The following is an 18,703-nucleotide window of genomic DNA, read 5'->3' on the forward strand; positions in this document are numbered from 1 at the left end:
AGGGCCTTATTTATAAAATGCATGTAAAATGAAATTTGATTGCATACACCTGTTGAAAAAGCATGCGTGCAAGCTTTTTTTGTGCACATATTGTGCATGTTGACTTAATTTTTTTGACACAAGTGTATTTGGAGTAGATATCAATTGTTCTTTTTTATTTTTTTATTTTTTTTAAGAGGCCTCTTACGCTCACCAAGGCTGCATTTATGATCAAAAATACAATAAAAAAGGCAAGATTGTGAAATATTATTACAATTTAAAATAACTGTATTTATTTATATATATTTTATACAGTATTGTAATTTATTCCTGTGAAGGCAAAGATACATTTTCAGCAGTCATTACTCCAGTCTTCAATATAGCTTGAAGATGATTTTATTAAGTCTTTAGGAATTTTTTTTCATGTATACGGACATCTCAAATCAATCCATAGTAACAATCAAGAAATCATTGCATGTTTACATTTATTATCATCGTATGCATTCATTATAAATGAGGTTTTCACATAAGTGAAACTGATACCTATTAGAGAAGGGGGAGATGAGCTGCTTGTCTTTGGCCCAGGTGATGATTGGAGGAGGTACGCTCTCCACCTCACATGGCAGTGTGACATCATCACCCACTTTTACCGACATCTCCAACAGCTTGCCGGAGTTATTTTGCATCTCTGTTCCACTAACGCTGCTCAGCCTGGGCTTCACTACACGTTTACAAAGACATAAATACAGCAGGATGAGACTGGAGGAAGCACCAAACTACAGGTACATCTCAAAAAATTTGAATATCATGAAAAAGGTCAATATTTTTTGTCAGTCATTTCAGAAAGTGAAACCCATATATTATATAGATTCATTACACAGATTGAAATATTTCAAGCCTTTATTTCTTGAAATATTGATGATGATGGCTTACAGATAATGAAAACCCAAAATTCAGTGTCTCAGAAAATTAGAATAATACATAAGATCAATAAAAAAAGGATATTTTAAACAGAAATGTCAGGCTTCTGAAAATATGTTCATTTCTATGCACTCAATACTTGGTTGGGGCTCCTTTTGCATGAATTACTGCATCAATGCGGCGTGGCATGGAGGCAATCAGCCTGTAGCACTGCTCAGGTGTAATGGAAGCCCAGGTTGCTTTGATAGAGGTTCAGGTCAGGTGAGTTTGCTGACCAGTCAAGCACAGTAACACCATGATAATTGAACCAGCTTTTAGTAAATTTGGCAGTGTGGACATGTGCCAAGTCCTGCTGGAAAATTAAATCAGCATCTCCATAAAGCTTGTCAGCAGAAGGAAGCATGAAGTACTCTAAAATTTCCAGGTAGATGGCTGCGTTGACTGTGGACTTCAGAAAACGCAGTGGACCAACACCAGCAGATGACATGGCAGCCCAAATCATCACTGACTGTGGAAACTTCACACTGGACTTCAAGCAACATGGATTATGTGCCTCTCCACTCTTCCTCTAGACTTTGGGACCTTGATTTCCAAATTAAATGCAAAATTTACTTTCATCTGAAAAGAGGACTCAGGACCACTGAGCAACAGTCCAGTTCTTTTTCTCCACAGCCCAGGTAAGACGCTTCTGACGTTGTCTCTGGTTCAGAAGTGGCTTGGTAGCCCTTTTCCTGAAGACGTCTGAGCGTGGTAACTCTTGATGCACTGACTCCAGCTTCAGTCCACTCCTTGTGAAGCTCTCACAAGTGTTTGAATCAGCTTTGCTTGACAGTATTCTCAAGCTTGCGGTCATCCCTGTTGCTTGTGCACCTTTTCCTACCTAAATTCTTCCTTCCAGTCAACTTTGCATTTAATATGCTTTGATACAGCACTCTGTAAACACCCACACCTTTCAGTAATGACCCTCTGTGACTTACCCTCTTTGTGGAGGGCGTCAATGTTTGTCTTCTGGATCACTGCCAAGTCAGCAGTGTTTCCCATTATTGTGGTTTCAAAGAGATACCCGGAATTTATACTGTAGGGATGGTCATTAATTGAAACTCAAATGTAAATATTCTAATATTTTGAGATACTGATTTTTGACTCTCATGAGCTGTGAGCTCTAATCATCAAAATTAAAACAAAAAAACTTTTTAAATGTTTTACTTTACATGTAATGAATCTAAAATATATGAAAGTTTCACTTTTTGAAATACGTTACAAGAACTACTCTTTCATGACATTCAAATTTTTTGAGATGTACCTGTAATAAACAGGAAACAAACAAATGAAGCACACAGAAATAATGAAAACACAAGAATCAAAACCACAGAAGACAGGTAAAACAGAGCAGAGCAAGTAGATAGAGCTACTCTAACCGTAGACAGTGAGCTGAACCTTCCTGGAGCTGTATCCAGCAGCGTTGGTGGCTGTGCACACAAACTCGCCAGACTCTTCACCGCTGGCGGAGACAATGTAAAGACTGCCATCCTCACCCAGAGAAAAGACACTGCCACTCAGATCCAGCAACTCTCCTCGCTGAGGAAACATTATCACACATACATATAGCAACATGAGGGTGCAATGTAAGGCTGAAATGATGAGACTGATAAATTACTTATATTAATTTATTGTAAATTATTGTATGTAAATGTAAAAAAAAAAATAGTGGTCAAAAGATCAAATTAGCTCCTAACTAAATACTGTAATAAAAAAAAATCACTAATATTACTTTAAAATTACATTTAAAAAGAAAACACCAAGAACCAAGCGTGATGAGTTTTGTGCAAGAAAGTGTTGTCAGAAGTCAGCATTTTCTGTTCGAATCCCATTGTGTGAGCATGTGTGTCAAAGACAGAAAGGAGACACATTTACCTTAGACCAAGTGATATCTGGTTTGGGGACTCCATGTGCACGACATGGCAGATAAATGGGTGTCCCCTCAATGGTACTGAATACTTGAGGGCCATGTTGAATAGTGGGCATCACTACAGAGAAAATAATGTTGAAACACTTATATAAACACTGAATATGATGTAGGATTTAGAAATACTGCACAGAGTATTTAAACATTTTTATAGGATACTGTAAAGACAACATACAGTATTGTATCCTATTATAATCTTATCTCAGACTTTCATTTGGGCTGATTTCCATTAGTAAAATTAGACTGCTTCTTTAAGACTGATCACATTTGAAAAATGAGAGTTTTTGTCTCTGTTATTTCACTGCAGAAGTACTTTGCTCACACTGTTGGTTCTGGTTTTAATTCTCAAATGAATACATGAATGATGAAGGCATCTGTTGTGGGGAAGAGGGAAATAAAGGCTTATTGTATACAGTCATGGAAGGGAGGAAGCAGAGGACTGGAGTCTGGACTATGTCATATTAGTCCACACAAAATAAATCCTTTACTTGATTCTGAATTGTCTTTTAAAGAAAAAAATGGATGTCCATTTTGGTAGGTATAATCCTACATGTTATGGATAGGTATGGTTATCTTCTGTTTAAAAGGTTGATTCATTTTGGTGATTCAGTTTGTTTGGGTGGTTCATGTTAGAAAAGTTGGGGTTGGTAAGGTTTTTTTTATGTTTTGAAAGGCTCAACAAGGCGATTTGATCAAAAATACAGTAAAAACAGTAATACTGAGAAACATTTTTACAATTTAATTGAACTGTTTTAATATATGTTAAAATGTTATTTATTCCTGTGATGGCAAAGCTGATACATAGTTTTCCAGGATGGTTTATTAAATAATAAAAAAGTTCAAAAAACAACTTTTGAACAGTAGGGTATTTGTGTGTTTTTGTTTTAAATCTTACCATAGACATTTAGTATGGTTGTGCGGTTACTGGATCCCACCACGTTTTCGGCCAAACAGGTGTACTGCCCCCCATCCTGCTGACTGACCCGTTCTATATGTAGACTTCCGTCACGTCTCACAGTCACATATGGACTTGATGTAACCTGACAAGTGGTCACACACATACATATGAATCAAATTTAATCATTGTGACTGTGTAAAATACTTAAAGATGATGCACAGGCTTCAAGGCCTATGTGTTTGTGTGTGTGCATGTGTTAACTCACTAAGCCATTGTCATGTAGCCAGTGTCTCTCAGGAAGGGGGTTTCCAGCTAGTAACACGCAGGGGAGGGTGACCTGCTGGTCCTCTATCACACTGACCACTTTTGGACTCAGAGCTATCAAAGGAGACACTGCACACAAAATACACACATTAGGATGTGATATACATATACAGTTTCATTAAAGTATTACAGAAAAACACAACCGATCAAAAGTTTGGAGTCAGTAAGATTTGTTTTTCAAAGAAAATAGTACTTTTATTCATCATGCATGCATTAAATTGATCAAAAGTGCAAGACATTTATAAAGATACAAAAGATTTCTATTTCAAATGAATTCTGTTCTTTTGAACTGTCTATTCATAAAATGTTTTCAACATTGACAATTATAAGAAATCAGTATATTAGAATGTTCTCTAAAGAATCATGTGACACTGAAGACTAGGGTACTGGCTTCTGAAAATTCAGATTTGCAGAATAAATTGCATTTTAAACTCCAAACTTTTAACAGTAGTTTCATGAGAATGCAGTTTCTCAAAGACAGATATGGTAGTTTAAAAAAGCCCACCCATTACATATACTGTACCACCACGCTGACAAAAATTAGCCATTCACACCAAAACCTGAGGTGCCTCCTATGAACCTTTATCCTCAAAACAAGAGATTTTTAAATCCTGATCCTGATCATTTTAGATGTCATTCTCCTGATTCAATCAGACAGAGGATGGTTAAGTCTCCACTGGAAACACTGACTCTAAAAACTCAGTAGACCGGCCGCGCCTCTGATGTTTTGCTTGTTAAATTTCCATGGATACCTTGGAATACACATAAAAAGTGTCAATGGGGTATTAGGGCTCAGCAGAGTAGAATTATGGGATGGCTGAGACACACTGCATGACCGCATCAGTGACCTTCAGCATCGACTTGGTATTATGTTGTTTTTACAGGACCACAAAAACAGTCACTCGCTCACATACTGAGATACGCTTACACTGGATCTCACACACAGTGTGTACTTCAACATGACAAAACCAATTGACCCTTGATGAGGATTTTGGGATTATACTTATACTTTAAAGCTTTTGGTATTTATACGAGTCATAGCGTAAACTGTATGGATCAAAAATGTATTTATTTTTGCCTTCTCTTTAAATATACACATTAGGCTATTTATTTAACCTACTAAAGTACACAAGCATTTAGTCTGATAATATAGAGAGAAGAGGAAATTACATCATACATTTCACTTATTTTAGCTAAACTAAGGCTAAATGATTTCAAAGTTTCTGCAAAAACCTTGGAATGAGCCATTTTCTTAGATGTATGTAAAGAGGGTCATTTTTGCCAAGCTCACATGTTGAAGTTTCAAGCAGGCCAGTGCGGTAAGTTCTCAACTGATTGACGTCATCCTGTGGGATTAAAACGCATAGAGTAGAACTTCACAGATGCTAGAAATGGACTGTGAGCCACTTCTTGGTCTCCAGCTCTTTGATCAAAGACAAAAGTATGAAAGGATGCCTGAATTCCTTTGATTCTTTGAGGGCAAAGCTGACACACTCCCACTGTATTCTTAAAGGCACGCATGAGCTCCGTCGCACACATGCAAATGCATTCATCTAACATCTATAATATAATTAAACAACCTCAAATACATCAATATCATCTAATAACTAAAGTATACACACTGAAATGTATTATGCATGTTTTAGTGCTCACATCTGGTGCGGTATATCTCTCGCCACAGAGACTGAATTTGAGCTTACTCTGGTGTGGGCTTCTATTTTAGCATCCTATCTCTTTTAACCAGAAACACATGTACTCCTGAGTCTAATAAATTCATATGGACTCAAAATTCAAACTGAGCTTCTGAACACCTTGCGAACTCAAGCTTATGGGCCTCAGGCCGAGAAAATGTACATGTGACTAAGATAAAGGAAGCGCAAAACAATTAATATTCCACATCGGCTTCTTCCTTCAAGTGTCCTGCTGACAGATGGATCAGTATAAACATGAAACATATGCTGCAGTTATGACTGAACAGTTTTTTCAGATGTCGTACCGAGTCCAGTAACAGTGACTTTGACCTTGGCCTGGATTTTGCCAAAGTGGTTTTGAGCTTCACACACATAGGTGGTCTCATCCTCTACCCAGAGGTCTAAAAGGCAAAGGACAGGAAAGCACATGAACCTTGTAAAATACATTGAAACTTGTATATACTTATAAATAAAAAGCTAAATAACAAGAAATGCACATAAATGCAATAAAGGGAAAATATTTATAGTTTTAATGCCTCAAATGCTAAATTTCTCTGAAAATACCTCTTTATTCAGGCATTCATTTTAAAAATAAATAAATGCAATGATAGAAAAATATATTTACAGTTTAACATTTTTAATGCATCAGATGCTAAATTTAACTTAAAATATATATTCTTTAATAAATAAATAAATAACCTAACCTCTGAATTAAAAAATAAATAAATGAATAAAATTAAAAAAACATTCATAGCAGTTTTTGGTGATAGAAATTCAAATCTGGCGTTTTAAACAGGCCTAGAGACATAGAAAGTAAAAGGAAGACACTGACTGGTGATGAAAAGGGTCCCATTCGTTTTTTGAGTGACAGTACTGGGGCCGCGATGCTGAGAGAATAGTTGGACATTGTCCTCTCGCCTCCAAGAGAGCTGGGGTTTTGGGTGGCCTTGTGCATGACACGGCAAGGTGATGTTTGTGCCGATATCAGCAGACAGATCTGAAGGCTTTCGTGTGAACTGAGGAGCAGCTGTGGAATATACAATAAAAAACTAAACAGTTGTTTGATTAATTTATTCATAAAGTACAGGTCTTCAATAGGCAGCAGAAAAAAATTAATTATTTTTTAAACAAAAATACAATCAAATCAACTTCAACCAAAGCTAAAAGAATCTAAAGTTCAGGTAAATGTTTCACAGTCCCTTCTACATTGAAATGCATTAAAAATACATAAACTACACTGTACATAAATAATGATTAATAGTTATGCAATTTAATCTGAGGATTTTGGAGGAAAGGGGACCATAATTCAGATGAGGGATATGTAACAGCCTTACAGCCCACGTCCAGAGTGATGTACCCCTGTGCAGAGCCGGCTGAGCTTATCGCCACGCACGTATACTCTCCTGCATCTGTGTCCTGAGTCTGCTGAATGCTCAGAGTGCCATGCTGAGGGTCCATACTTAAAACTGCAGACGGCATCAACTGCACGTCACCTGAAGATCAAACACACAGTACATTAGGGCTGATGGTGTCTAGCTAAATGGAAACAGTGCATAAATTCCAGAAAATGGTCCAGAAGTTAAGGAATACACTAGCTGACCTTTATACCACAGGATGTCCGGATGTGGAACTCCTGTGACCCTGCACTCTACAATGGTCGTCTGTCCTAAACCAATCAGCAGGTTAGAGTGAGGGACTGTCACCTGTGGAGACTCTACAGAGGGGAGAAGATCACAGGAATCTTAATTAAAGACTAGTGTATAACCACAGGGTGGGAATGAATATGTCAAATGTCTCACTTATTCATAGTTGTGAGTATTTGTTGAGTAAAAACACCATCTTAACCTTCGGTTTGGGATTTATTGCTTTCATTTAGTGGTGTTACGCAATTTTTCTCTGTACTGACCGATGTAGCTGACGATGGCAGTTTGAGTGTCTGTTCCTGCCACATTACTCGCTAAGCAGCCGTATGTCCCAGCATCCTTCGGCCCCGTGTTCCTGATGACCAATGTGCCATCAGGGGTCATTCTGTGCCTTAGTAAAAAGAGTACAACAGACTACAGTAAAGGTTAACACATAAAGACCAGATTCAAAAGAAAGATTTTTTGTGGGGGGTTTTACCTGCTAGAGCCCATAATGAACATATCATTGTGTGTCCACACCACCATGGGTAAGGGGTAGCCTTTGGCTGAACACCTGATCCAAATTTCTTGACCTGTGCGGAACGTCTGGTTTCGTGGGTCAACCGTCACCACTGGTGGTTCTAGCATAGAAAATGAGTCGATCATGATGTTTGGTAACAGAACGCTCTAGCAGCTGCTGTGCAAATGTACTGTGGCAGCAAAACAAACACAGCTCAAATTGACTAAAGCAGTGATTCTCAACCAGGGAACCACAGTCCACTTTGGGGCCTCAGCAAACTTCCAAGGGGGCCTCCAGATGGCTTAATATATAATAGGACAAAACAAGGTATTTCTTATTTTAATTACTCTTTTATCGTTGAAGAACCATGATTATCACAGACTTGGAAAACTTTTATTTACCATTATTTTAAAAGTATGATTTCTAGGTTAGGAAAAGTTAATGGATACACTTTTAGGGGCGTTTTTATAATGAATATAAATTTTTACATTTAAAATATTTTATCGGGTATAAACGAAAAATATATTTGTAAAAAAAATCCTTAAGCTTTATTCCCATCCAATAAATCAATAAAAACTGGAAAAGTCACAGGGCATTCAAATTTTTTTTGTGAACAATGGAGGGTCTTTAGAGTCCAAACAGTTGAGAACCACTACTTAAGGATGAGAACTGTACTAAAGGAAATGTATTATTTATCTGCCCAGTCATATTTAAACCATCAAATGGTTGGATGAGTTTCACAAACATATAGCTCATATAATTACATTCATTAACAAATATTTAGTCATTAATCTTAACTATACAGATGTGGTTATAAAGAACATATTACTGCATCTAATGTTCACATGTGGTCTCCACAATACCCCTTAAAAAATTGTCCTGCTTTATACCCATGATATGATTCTAGACCCAGCCAACCACATTTCACAGCAATTCTCCTATCATTCCTTCTTCCTTTTTACAGAAACACTAAAGTGGGATTATTGGTTCCAGATTCTCTGAGCTGCTGAAGCCGAGACATGCTCTTGATCAATTCATGATGTGCAGCCCCTGCTGAATGAGAGTGTTTTCTCACTGCTGAAGCCAATCTGATGTGTGTCTCCACTGTTCTCAGCCTGTCCCATATTCCAGCAGAGCAGGATGTGTGACATCATGGCCAGAGACAGGAAATGCACATGATAGCTCTGTTCCATAAACAAGTAAGCTGCCTACATAGCTGCTTTCTAAGACAGCATCCCAAGAGAGAGAAGGCTCGACTTATAACTTATTTCAATAGTTTGTTAGCATGTTGCTAAGATAATGCCACAATATGATAACAAGCATTACAAAAAATAGAGCATCACATTTTCCACACAAAGCAGCACTATTATTTTAGATTAGATTCAACTTTATTGTCATTTATGCAGAGTACAAGTACAGAGCTAATGAAATGCAGTTAGCATCTAACCAGAAGTGCAAGAATATAGTGTTTTATATACATATAAGTGCAGAGTAAATGAAGTAAATGATTTACAGAATGTACAGTGGAATTGCTATATACAGTATTGAGCAGAGTATATACAGAATATAAATAGGAATGCAATGTAGGGATTGTATGTACATTATGAACAGAGCACTGTGTCATTTTAAGAAATGTTATTTTAAGCACTGATAATAATAAGAAATGTTATTTGAGCAAATCAGCATATTAGAATGATTTCTGAAGAGTCATGTGACACTGAAGACTAGATTAATCAATGCTAAAAATTCAGCTTTGACATCACAGGAATAAATTACATTTAAAATAATTTAAAATTAAGTTTAAAACTTTAAAATAGAAAACGGGGCTTTTGAATGGTAGTTTACATTTAATTCAACACTGAAAAGTATTGATTAAAAAATTGTTTATTTATAATCAACATTTCTCTCACACTGTCCACCACCTTAAATTTATTTTTCAACTGACCTTGACACAGTGTACTCTGTGACTGCCTTCTCCATTAAGAATACATGCAATGCTGCCTTAGTATAAAAGGTATCTTATAGGTAAAATTAGATATCTCAGTAGGCCAAATAACATAGTTGCCTACCTTTTGTAACAAGATAAAATGTGGCCTCTGTATGCAGCTCACTAAGTTTCAGAACAGAGCAAGTCACTGCTTAAGTGCTTGAGTATCAATAACATGACTAACATACATAATGGTAACAGAGCCTTCCAGGTTGTCTACTGTATTTCAAATGGAAAGCTTGACTGGAATGAGTGACGTAATTTCCAGAACCCTACTTTGTCATGATTAAAATGGACCCAAAACGAGACCTGGCAGACAAAAATAGTCTGTTGTGCATGGGAGAGCCGCTGTGTGTTGCATGCTTAGGTGGTTAAAGCATTGCAGTCGAGAGGTCACTTTGTGTCTAGTAGTAAAGCTGTAATTATCCCAGGTCTTACTCACTAAATTGTACTCTAATAGACTTGGTCTGCCTAAAGGCTTGGTTTTAACAACGCACTGACGCTAAACCTCGCTAACACCTCCTCATCTAGGCTTCTTTACCTGAGGCTACTCTAATTCAAATAGTTACAAATAGTTAAATATATTTCTCTACAGTTTGAGCGAATTGGATGCCTACAGGTGAAGTGTGAGTGAAGTGACATTCAGCCAAGTATGGTGACCCATACTCGGAATTCGTGCTCTGCATTTAACCCATCCAACGTGCACACACACAGCAGTGAACACACACACACACACCGTGAACACACACCCGGAGCAGTGGGCAGCCATTTTATGCTGCAGCGCCCAGGGAGCAGTTGGGGGTTCGGTGCCTTGCTCAAGGGCACCTCAGTCGTGGTATTGAGGGTGGAGAGAGCGCTGAACATTCACTCCCCCCACCTACAATTCCTGCTGGCCGGAGACTCGAACCCGCAACCTTCGGATTACAAGTCCGACTCTCTAACCATTAGGCCACGACTTCCCCAGGTCTGGTATAAATATTACTTCCCCAGGTCTGGTATAAATATTAAGAAGACACATTTTTAGTATGCAGATTGCACACTTAATATGCTTAGTGCGATTGCAGTAGATTGCAACAGTTGTTGCTATTTATTTTTGTAGTAACATTAAATGTTTTTCGTAAATAAACAAAGAAATAAATAAATACTTCCAAAAAATATAAAATCTTTAATCTATTTAATCGGTTGCAGGAAAAGGAAGGTCATTGGAGGAAACGTTTCACTTAAGATCTAGAAATTCTTTGGGTCTCTCAACCTTCTGAATACAGAGATGTGCATCTGACAGGCACTGACGCTGTAAACAGTGTGTGTGGACAGTGCAGCTCAAAGTAATGTTGTGTAAAGGATTAGGGCAGATGACTCTGTGGACTGGCCAGGCATCACTGTGTCAGCAGTCCCACTTCAAAGGGCCCATAATGACTAGGACAGCACATGAATCCCAGCAGGTGGTGATTACACACAACACACACATACATATACATGCACTTTGTCGGTACAACAGTGACAGCTGTTCAAAAACATTGAAGTGGCTTAAAATGTTGCAGCAGGACAAAAATAGAAGGTAAGGGAAAAGGAAGCAGAAATTGATAAAGAAAGAATGAGAGAGAAAAATAGACTGTAGAAAATATATCATTTAAAATTATAAAAATGCTACTTCATTTAAATCTTAGTTTGGGAATTTTAGTAGATTTCATTTCATTTTTTTATTATTTTAAAATAGTGTGTATATGCATACAAATATGTATGTGTTGCAATAAAAGCTTTTGTGAAGTAAAAAGTTAAAGCATTTCTTACAATGTTTATAGAGCTACTTTAATCATAATCATAAATATAGAATTTCAAGAGAAGAAGACAGAAAACAAATGACACAGACACAGGAAAATAAACCTAAAGAGAGACAGAAATGAGACAGGGCAGACACAGAGACAGAAAGAATTAAAGTGGGATGCAGGGAAAACCCGTTCCTCAGGTCTTGGGAAAGAATGTTGTGGAAAACTAAGAGACTCATCACTCAACAATGAGGTAAAATTATACATTTAATGTCACTCCCGCTCTCCTGCTAATAAAACTCAAGCCTGGCCCTGCTGGGGCCCTCAGGGGCTTGACATATTTCATCATCATCAAGGACAATCTCAAGTCACATCTATCCATCAACATTACCTCCAAACTCCATATTTTCAAATCAAAACAGCTTTTTCTAATTCATTACAACAGAGCATGACTAATAAAAAAAATTGCCTCAATATGAGAAACAACAGACATGTCTTGATTCTGTAAGCGATATGCAACACAAAAGGTTAGTGAGGACAAGTACTTCATCACCTCTTAGTAGATAAACTGAACTGAAAGTCTTTTTTCAAGTATATATTTGGTTGGGTGTTATGAGATTTTTTCTTATAAAAATGCAAAACATAGGGCAGTTGAATAAATAAATAGGCAAGGTCAAAAACACGTTTTAAAATACAGTGTGAGACGTGTGAGATGCTACAAAAGATGTGAGATGCGAGTGCAATGGTCAAACAAGTCCATCTAGTGTGTTTATTTAGGCCCCGTTTACTAGGGATGTGCAGCTCCATAACCGAGGCCGATGCGATACGCATCTCGATGATACACTGAAGATACATATGAAGCAGCTAGCGATGCGATACGATTCACCCCTATTACGATGCAGTGCGATTCGATTACGATTCGATTCAATTCAACACAATACGATTCGATGCAATGGAAAAAATACGAATGGTTCCGACAGACAGCAAATCATAAATTAATTTAAATTAATACATTGTGTCTTCTGACTTCTAACAGCCTCGAGGCCTGTTTCATAAAACAAGTTTACCAAACAGGCCAGGTTTATTTCAGTTAGTCTGACTCACTGTCAAATGATTTGGTTCCATAAAGCAAATTTAACAAAGATCAACCTCAGTCACTGTGGCTACTTATGCTGGAAAGCTAACCTGGTCCAGGCCAGGCTAACTGTCAGGCTAAGCTGAGCTCACTGACCAATAGGAATGCAATGATATCACCACTGACTCTCTCACATACTATCATAGCCAACAGCCAACAGCTGTACCTTATATAGTTAGAACAGATAGCATTAGAACAATACAATCTAACATTGCTCTTTAAAGCATTAATCACTTAACTAAAAGTTAAAATCACTAAATTAAAACTGCTATAAGAAACACACATTAACTCATCTGAGCTTAGTAATTAGTACTCTATTAGCTTACATTTTATTTACCCATTACAATAGTTCCTTTACAGTTACTGCTATCATAAAATGCATAACATTTACAGATGAAAAATATACTCGTGACATGTCAGTTATGCACTAAGGAAAACAAAACGTCTCAAATGCATTAAACAGCACAAATATATTCACTGTTTGCCATGATGGATCGATTTGATCCATGATCAACATTAAGGGCTGCTTAAGAAAAAGCTTGCACAAATTAGTTAGATTGTGTGAATTTACAATGTCGTTTATAACCGCTTTAGCCCTGATTGATTTGTTAGGCTATTTCAAGTCAGGTTTTGGACTTTAATCCCAGTTTTTCCTCAGGTGTCCATAGTGTTGTTGTGATTCGTCATATTCACGCGCAACGGTGATGAGAGAACGTGCTTGAGAAACAGTTTAGAGAGGAGAAATCAATCTACATATAAAATATTGGTCACAGATTATTGGTCACTTTCTAAACGATAAAAGTGTAGCCCATCCCTACCGTTTACACTAGAGCGCTTTCATTTTAAAATGGCATTTTAGAATGAAAATGATCCCCGTTTACACTGGAACGGGGAATGGGGAATCTACCCATAAATATCTATGGGTACAAAAATGAGCATGAGGTTATTGTTTACACGGTCGTCAAGAATACGCAGTGCAAATGTGGGTAGCCACGCTATCGTTTTCAAAAGTCTCAGTTTTGGTCCGTTTACACTGAAACACAACCCCAGAGTTTTCAAACTAAAACGGGGTCTGCAGTGTTTGCAAAGGTCTCTGTTTTCAACCTCATAAAGTAGTGTAGTGTAAACGAAAACACACTAGTGTAAACGGGGCCTTAGAAAAACAACTAAAAAGCAGCGCAGTGCAATGCAAAAACATGTTTTGCATGAACAATCCATTACACCTCAGTTCTGTTCTGTTCTGTTACAAAACTCATTTCTCTTTTCATTTGTGATCTCATTTGTCATTTTTCTTTGGCACAAAATTTCTATTTTCCCCAATGAGAGAAAGCAAAGTGATTTGCCAGGGTTGTGTACTGTCGAAGGAAGTCTTCTTAATTCAGTGCAAGAGGGGGGTTTAGAGCCTGCTTCAATGGAAACTACAGGATTGCAAACAGTGAGCAAGCCCAGCATAAATCACTTTCACAAGTGCTATAAAATATTACAGTTAAATATTACAGTAAGGCTGCAGTGAAAACAGATCTTGTGCTAGAGAGGAGCAGGAGAGTGAGCTGCCAAGAGCCCTGTGCCATGGCTTTTTCTATGCATATAATGAAAGTCCAAAGAGCTCTTAGCAGTTTAAACACACCTAGTGGACAAGGAATGTGACTGTTTATTAAAATCATGACCTGTTACATTTGGGTCAACAACTGGAATTATTATAAACAGTAAAATGTTTATTATAAAATTGCATTGGCAGAATGCTGAAGAACAGAAGCTGTTCTTAAGCCTAGCAAATATTTTATCACCTAATAAATATTCATGAGTCAAACTGGTATATGCATATTCTACCTTAAATGTGGTAAAACCATTGTAATCAGTCTTTTGGGGCTTATTGCTTAATCAACAACACTAAAAATCACACAGATACACTTGCCTTGCACATTTAGGTAAACACGAGAAGCAGACACTCCACCCTCATTGGCTGCGATGCAGGTGTACCAGCCGACATCATCAGGAGTGACTCGCTGGATTTCCAAGGACAGGTTGGCGGTGACACGCATCCGACGGTCCAATCTGGCATCCACATCCCCTCGCTGCCAAGTCAGGTTAAAGCGCACCGTGCTGGCAACTAGACACGTCAAAATGACATTTGCACCGGGAGACGCTGTCACATTGGAAGACACCGTGATACCTGGAGGAGGCTCTGCAGAAATACACAGACACAAATGAGTCAAGAAAGTGCGCTTATATACCTGTTTATCCCAGAGCAACTGAATTCAACAGCCTGATTTGAATCTGTTCACCTTCACTAATTGTTTTTTTGTCTATGAGTTCTCATAAGGTCTTTGGATGTCTATGAACTCTACAGATCTATGAGGTCTGTGCAATGAGTCTGAAATGCAAAGGGAAACAGGGAGGGTGTTGACAGATGTGTGGATTAGAGCATAAGTGGGGAATTTATACAGGAAGACATAAATTTCATAAAGGAGATTTTTCCTGTCACTCCTGCTAATCATGTCACTGGCCCAGCGACAGCCCAGTCGGGGAAACAGCTCAGAAAATGGGACAGGGATAAACCTTTGGTCAACAATAAACCTATATGTGAAATGTGACCATTCCAGGTGAATGGGATCTTAATCCCAGACTTTAAAGTAACCATGGGTTTTTTTTAAATGCTGTATCTCACCATAAAGCCAAGACAGCAGAGAGGAGCCGGAAGACAGGAAGTGAGGCTATTTGTCCAAGAAGTTTGTGTAAGCACGGTTTGGGACAGTGTGGTGTCTGGTTTCCAAAACCACACTGCTATGAGGATACAGTCCTGTTTATTTTTGCAATCCTTGTGCAACAAAACCAAACATTGAAATATTTCTCCCTTATTGAAATGTTAGGTAATAAAAATTATATTCTGTTTTCCAAGTACAAAATCTGATATCAAAATCTAATTGCAGTGACATGAAAATATTAGACGTGTCTCAAAACTGCTGCCTACTTAAACAGCATATCTGCGTGAATTTTTGTCATGAAAATTCGGTCAAATTTTGCGAGAAAAAAAATAGCATACAGACTGAATGACTATGCAACTTCATTCTCTAACAGTAGGTGGCACTTATGGAAAAGCAGAAATACCCCATTTACCCTGGAACACAAAGCGCTGTGCAACCTTCAGTTTCTGATGCCCACTTGTCACAGAGAACAAAGGAAGTCAAACAGTATTTACAAGCTTTCAAACAGCCATTCAGATTTCTGTATTCGCCATAGTGTTTATCTAACAACACCAAATACAAGACTAGTTGACTGTCGCTTAGCAAAATAGACTGTTCTTGAGTGCCACCGAGTCGTAGTTATGTAAGAGCAGCAACTCTGGGCATAAGACCAAAAGCGGTGTTATTGGTTGGCCAGTTTTCTTTGCAGTGTGATGGAAAAGAGATTAGAACTCTTGTACTCTTGAAAAATCACTACATTAACAGTTCACAAATGTTTCTGCTAGCCTGAATTGCCATTCATTCAAATTAAAATGTGTAATGCACCAAATTTTTGCACTGAATAATCACCTCGGTGTGAACCGTCCTTAACAGTTGAATTTGCTTGCATCTACGATGCCCAAACATGCTATATAGACTTTGAGACACTGAATCAAAATTTTTAACTTGAATTTAGTCAAGTTATACAAAATCAACTTAAATGTATTAATTAGTTTCTAACAAATTATATTAGTTTAATAATATTTAAGTGAAAATTAAATGCATCCAATTTGATTATACTTAAAAATTTAAGGCAGCAGCTGAGCTTAAGTTTTTAAGTTGAAAGAGGTTGACATTTTTTAGAGTATTAATCTTCTACTGCTGTAATTCAAACAACTACAAACGTTTAGGCTGAACTGTGACATTTTTGTGCCATTAGCTTCACCAAACTCAAATGCAAAAATAATAATTTCCTGAACTTAAAACCACACTCACTCACACGCATAACATTGTTCATGGGCAACACATGTCTGTTAAACGGAGCATGAAATAAAACCAAAGACTATAATGGGCCATTTCATCTGAGGAGTGAAATGGGGGCAGACTTTTGGACCAAAGCATTTAACTGAGGCAATCACACTGGGATTCCGGCTGGGTAGATTAAACTCACACACATGTAAGTTGACTCATGAGAAAATATAAAAGAGACATTCTAGGCATGTCAGTGTCACCACAGTCACCGCAATCTCCACCAACAACACTCACCAGATCCCAATCCCCTGATTTCTGATCACAGCCACCTGTCAGCACTAATCAGCAGCACTATATCCCAGCACTCCTCCCGTTCACTCACTGTCTGGTCTCAAACATTCCATGTTGACTAACCTGAACCACTTACCTTTTGTCTACTTACCATTTGCTCCAGTGTTCCTATCCCTGTTCTCCGCCACTCCAGCTCCCCACCGTCTTCACGCTCCGCTGTTACCTCCGGATCCCCTGGCAAAGGAAAAAGGACATTCACACTCAGATAAGCCCCAAGAGACATTCCCATTCCCCGCCTGCTTACCTGGACATTCTGCTCATCTCATTCACCACTGCTACTACTCAATAAACATGTTGATTGTATTGCACTTACCTGTGAGTCCTGTGTCTATCTGCTGACAGAGGACCAGAGCAGAACCGACGACCGGAGATGGAGTTCCCGAACCCCGCCACTGCGGATCCCCTCGAAGAGCTGGTCAGCGCTCTTCGAACAGCTCTCTCTCCGGTCACACACCCTCAGTCTGCCTCTGCCAGTCCCATGGCCATCCCTGCTAACTATTCGGGTGAGGCGGTTGAATGTAGCGTTTTTTTACTCTAAGTTTCACTCTACAAAGAGATGCAATCCCATAAATTCTCCAGCGAACGGGCTAAAGTTGCTTTCCTGATCTCCCTGCTAACCAGATGGGCATTGCTCTGGGCACGAGAAATCTGGAACTCACAGACCACTATAATTAACTCTTTCGACGCTTTCTCTTCCCACTTCAAGGAGATCTTCGGCCTATCCACCGGCTTGCTCTCCATTGCTGACCAACTCATCCACCTCCGTCAGGGAGATTCTTTGGCCAGTGACTATACCCTTCAGTTCAGGACTCTGGCGGCCTTGTGTGGATGGAACGAGGCAGCGCTACTCACTGCTTACCGTCAGGGCTTGGATCCACTGATCAGAGCCCAGATGGCGATCTATGATGACACTGTCGGTCTGAAGATTTTTATACAGAAGGCCGTAAAGATCTTCCAACGTCTCACGGCTTGTCAGCCGGACATAACCACTCATTCTCCATCCTCACCAGCTGCCTGTCCTCCGTTACCAGAACCTATGCAAATGGATACTAATCGCCTCTCATGCACTGAGCGTGCTCGACGTCTCGCCACAGGGCTGTGCCTCTACTGCGGAGTTCCGGGGCACTTCATTCGGGTGTGCCCCTCTCGTCCCCCACTCCCAGCGGTGAGTACCCTCCAATTGGAGCCTACTATCTCCACCCTACCACTGCTAACAGTACAACTGCTCACCCCAAGTCATTTCATTTCAGTACCCACCCTCGTGGACTCGGGATCCTAGGGCAATTTCATCTCACAAGCCCTCCTAAAACCACTTTATTTACCCCGCCAGAGACAGGCCGAGCTGAAGATCGAGACCATACAGGGAAAACCACTCGGGCGTGGGCACATCAAGTTCCGGTCTCCGCCAATCACTCTGCAAGTAGGCTGTGAGGTTAAACCCTCTTCTTCACCCGGTTCCAGTTTTCCATCATGTATCGACCCGGAGATCAGAATGTCAAGGCAGATTCCCTCTCACGTATCCATGCCCCCAACAAACCCTCCAAACCTGAACCCATACTCCCCCCCCCCCCCCCCAGCCGTCCTTGTGAGCCCCATCCGGTGGGCCCTGGATGAACAGATCCGCATCGC

General features: G+C 39.0%; 1 protein-coding gene across 2 annotated transcripts in view; it reads right to left on the reverse strand.

Moving 5' to 3' along the window:
- LOC306880268 (hemicentin-1-like) overlaps nt 1-18,703 on the reverse strand; it is a 112,260-nt gene that overhangs the window by 53,843 nt on the left and 39,714 nt on the right. For both annotated transcript variants that reach the window (XM_079433700.1, XM_079433701.1), the window contains exons 11-22: nt 14,725-14,994; nt 7,901-8,042; nt 7,686-7,813; nt 7,380-7,493; nt 7,114-7,272; nt 6,612-6,806; nt 6,085-6,180; nt 4,030-4,157; nt 3,762-3,906; nt 2,815-2,927; nt 2,319-2,478; nt 523-700 (exon numbers count right to left, since the gene is read on the reverse strand). In XM_079433700.1, the coding sequence (XP_079289826.1) occupies nt 523-700; nt 2,319-2,478; nt 2,815-2,927; nt 3,762-3,906; nt 4,030-4,157; nt 6,085-6,180; nt 6,612-6,806; nt 7,114-7,272; nt 7,380-7,493; nt 7,686-7,813; nt 7,901-8,042; nt 14,725-14,994 (1,828 nt within the window). The remainder of the gene's footprint in view (nt 1-522; nt 701-2,318; nt 2,479-2,814; nt 2,928-3,761; nt 3,907-4,029; nt 4,158-6,084; nt 6,181-6,611; nt 6,807-7,113; nt 7,273-7,379; nt 7,494-7,685; nt 7,814-7,900; nt 8,043-14,724; nt 14,995-18,703) is intronic.

Source organism: Barbus barbus (genome assembly GCF_936440315.1).
Source record: "Barbus barbus genome assembly, chromosome: 14".
NCBI classification, from domain to species: Eukaryota; Metazoa; Chordata; class Actinopteri; order Cypriniformes; family Cyprinidae; genus Barbus; species Barbus barbus.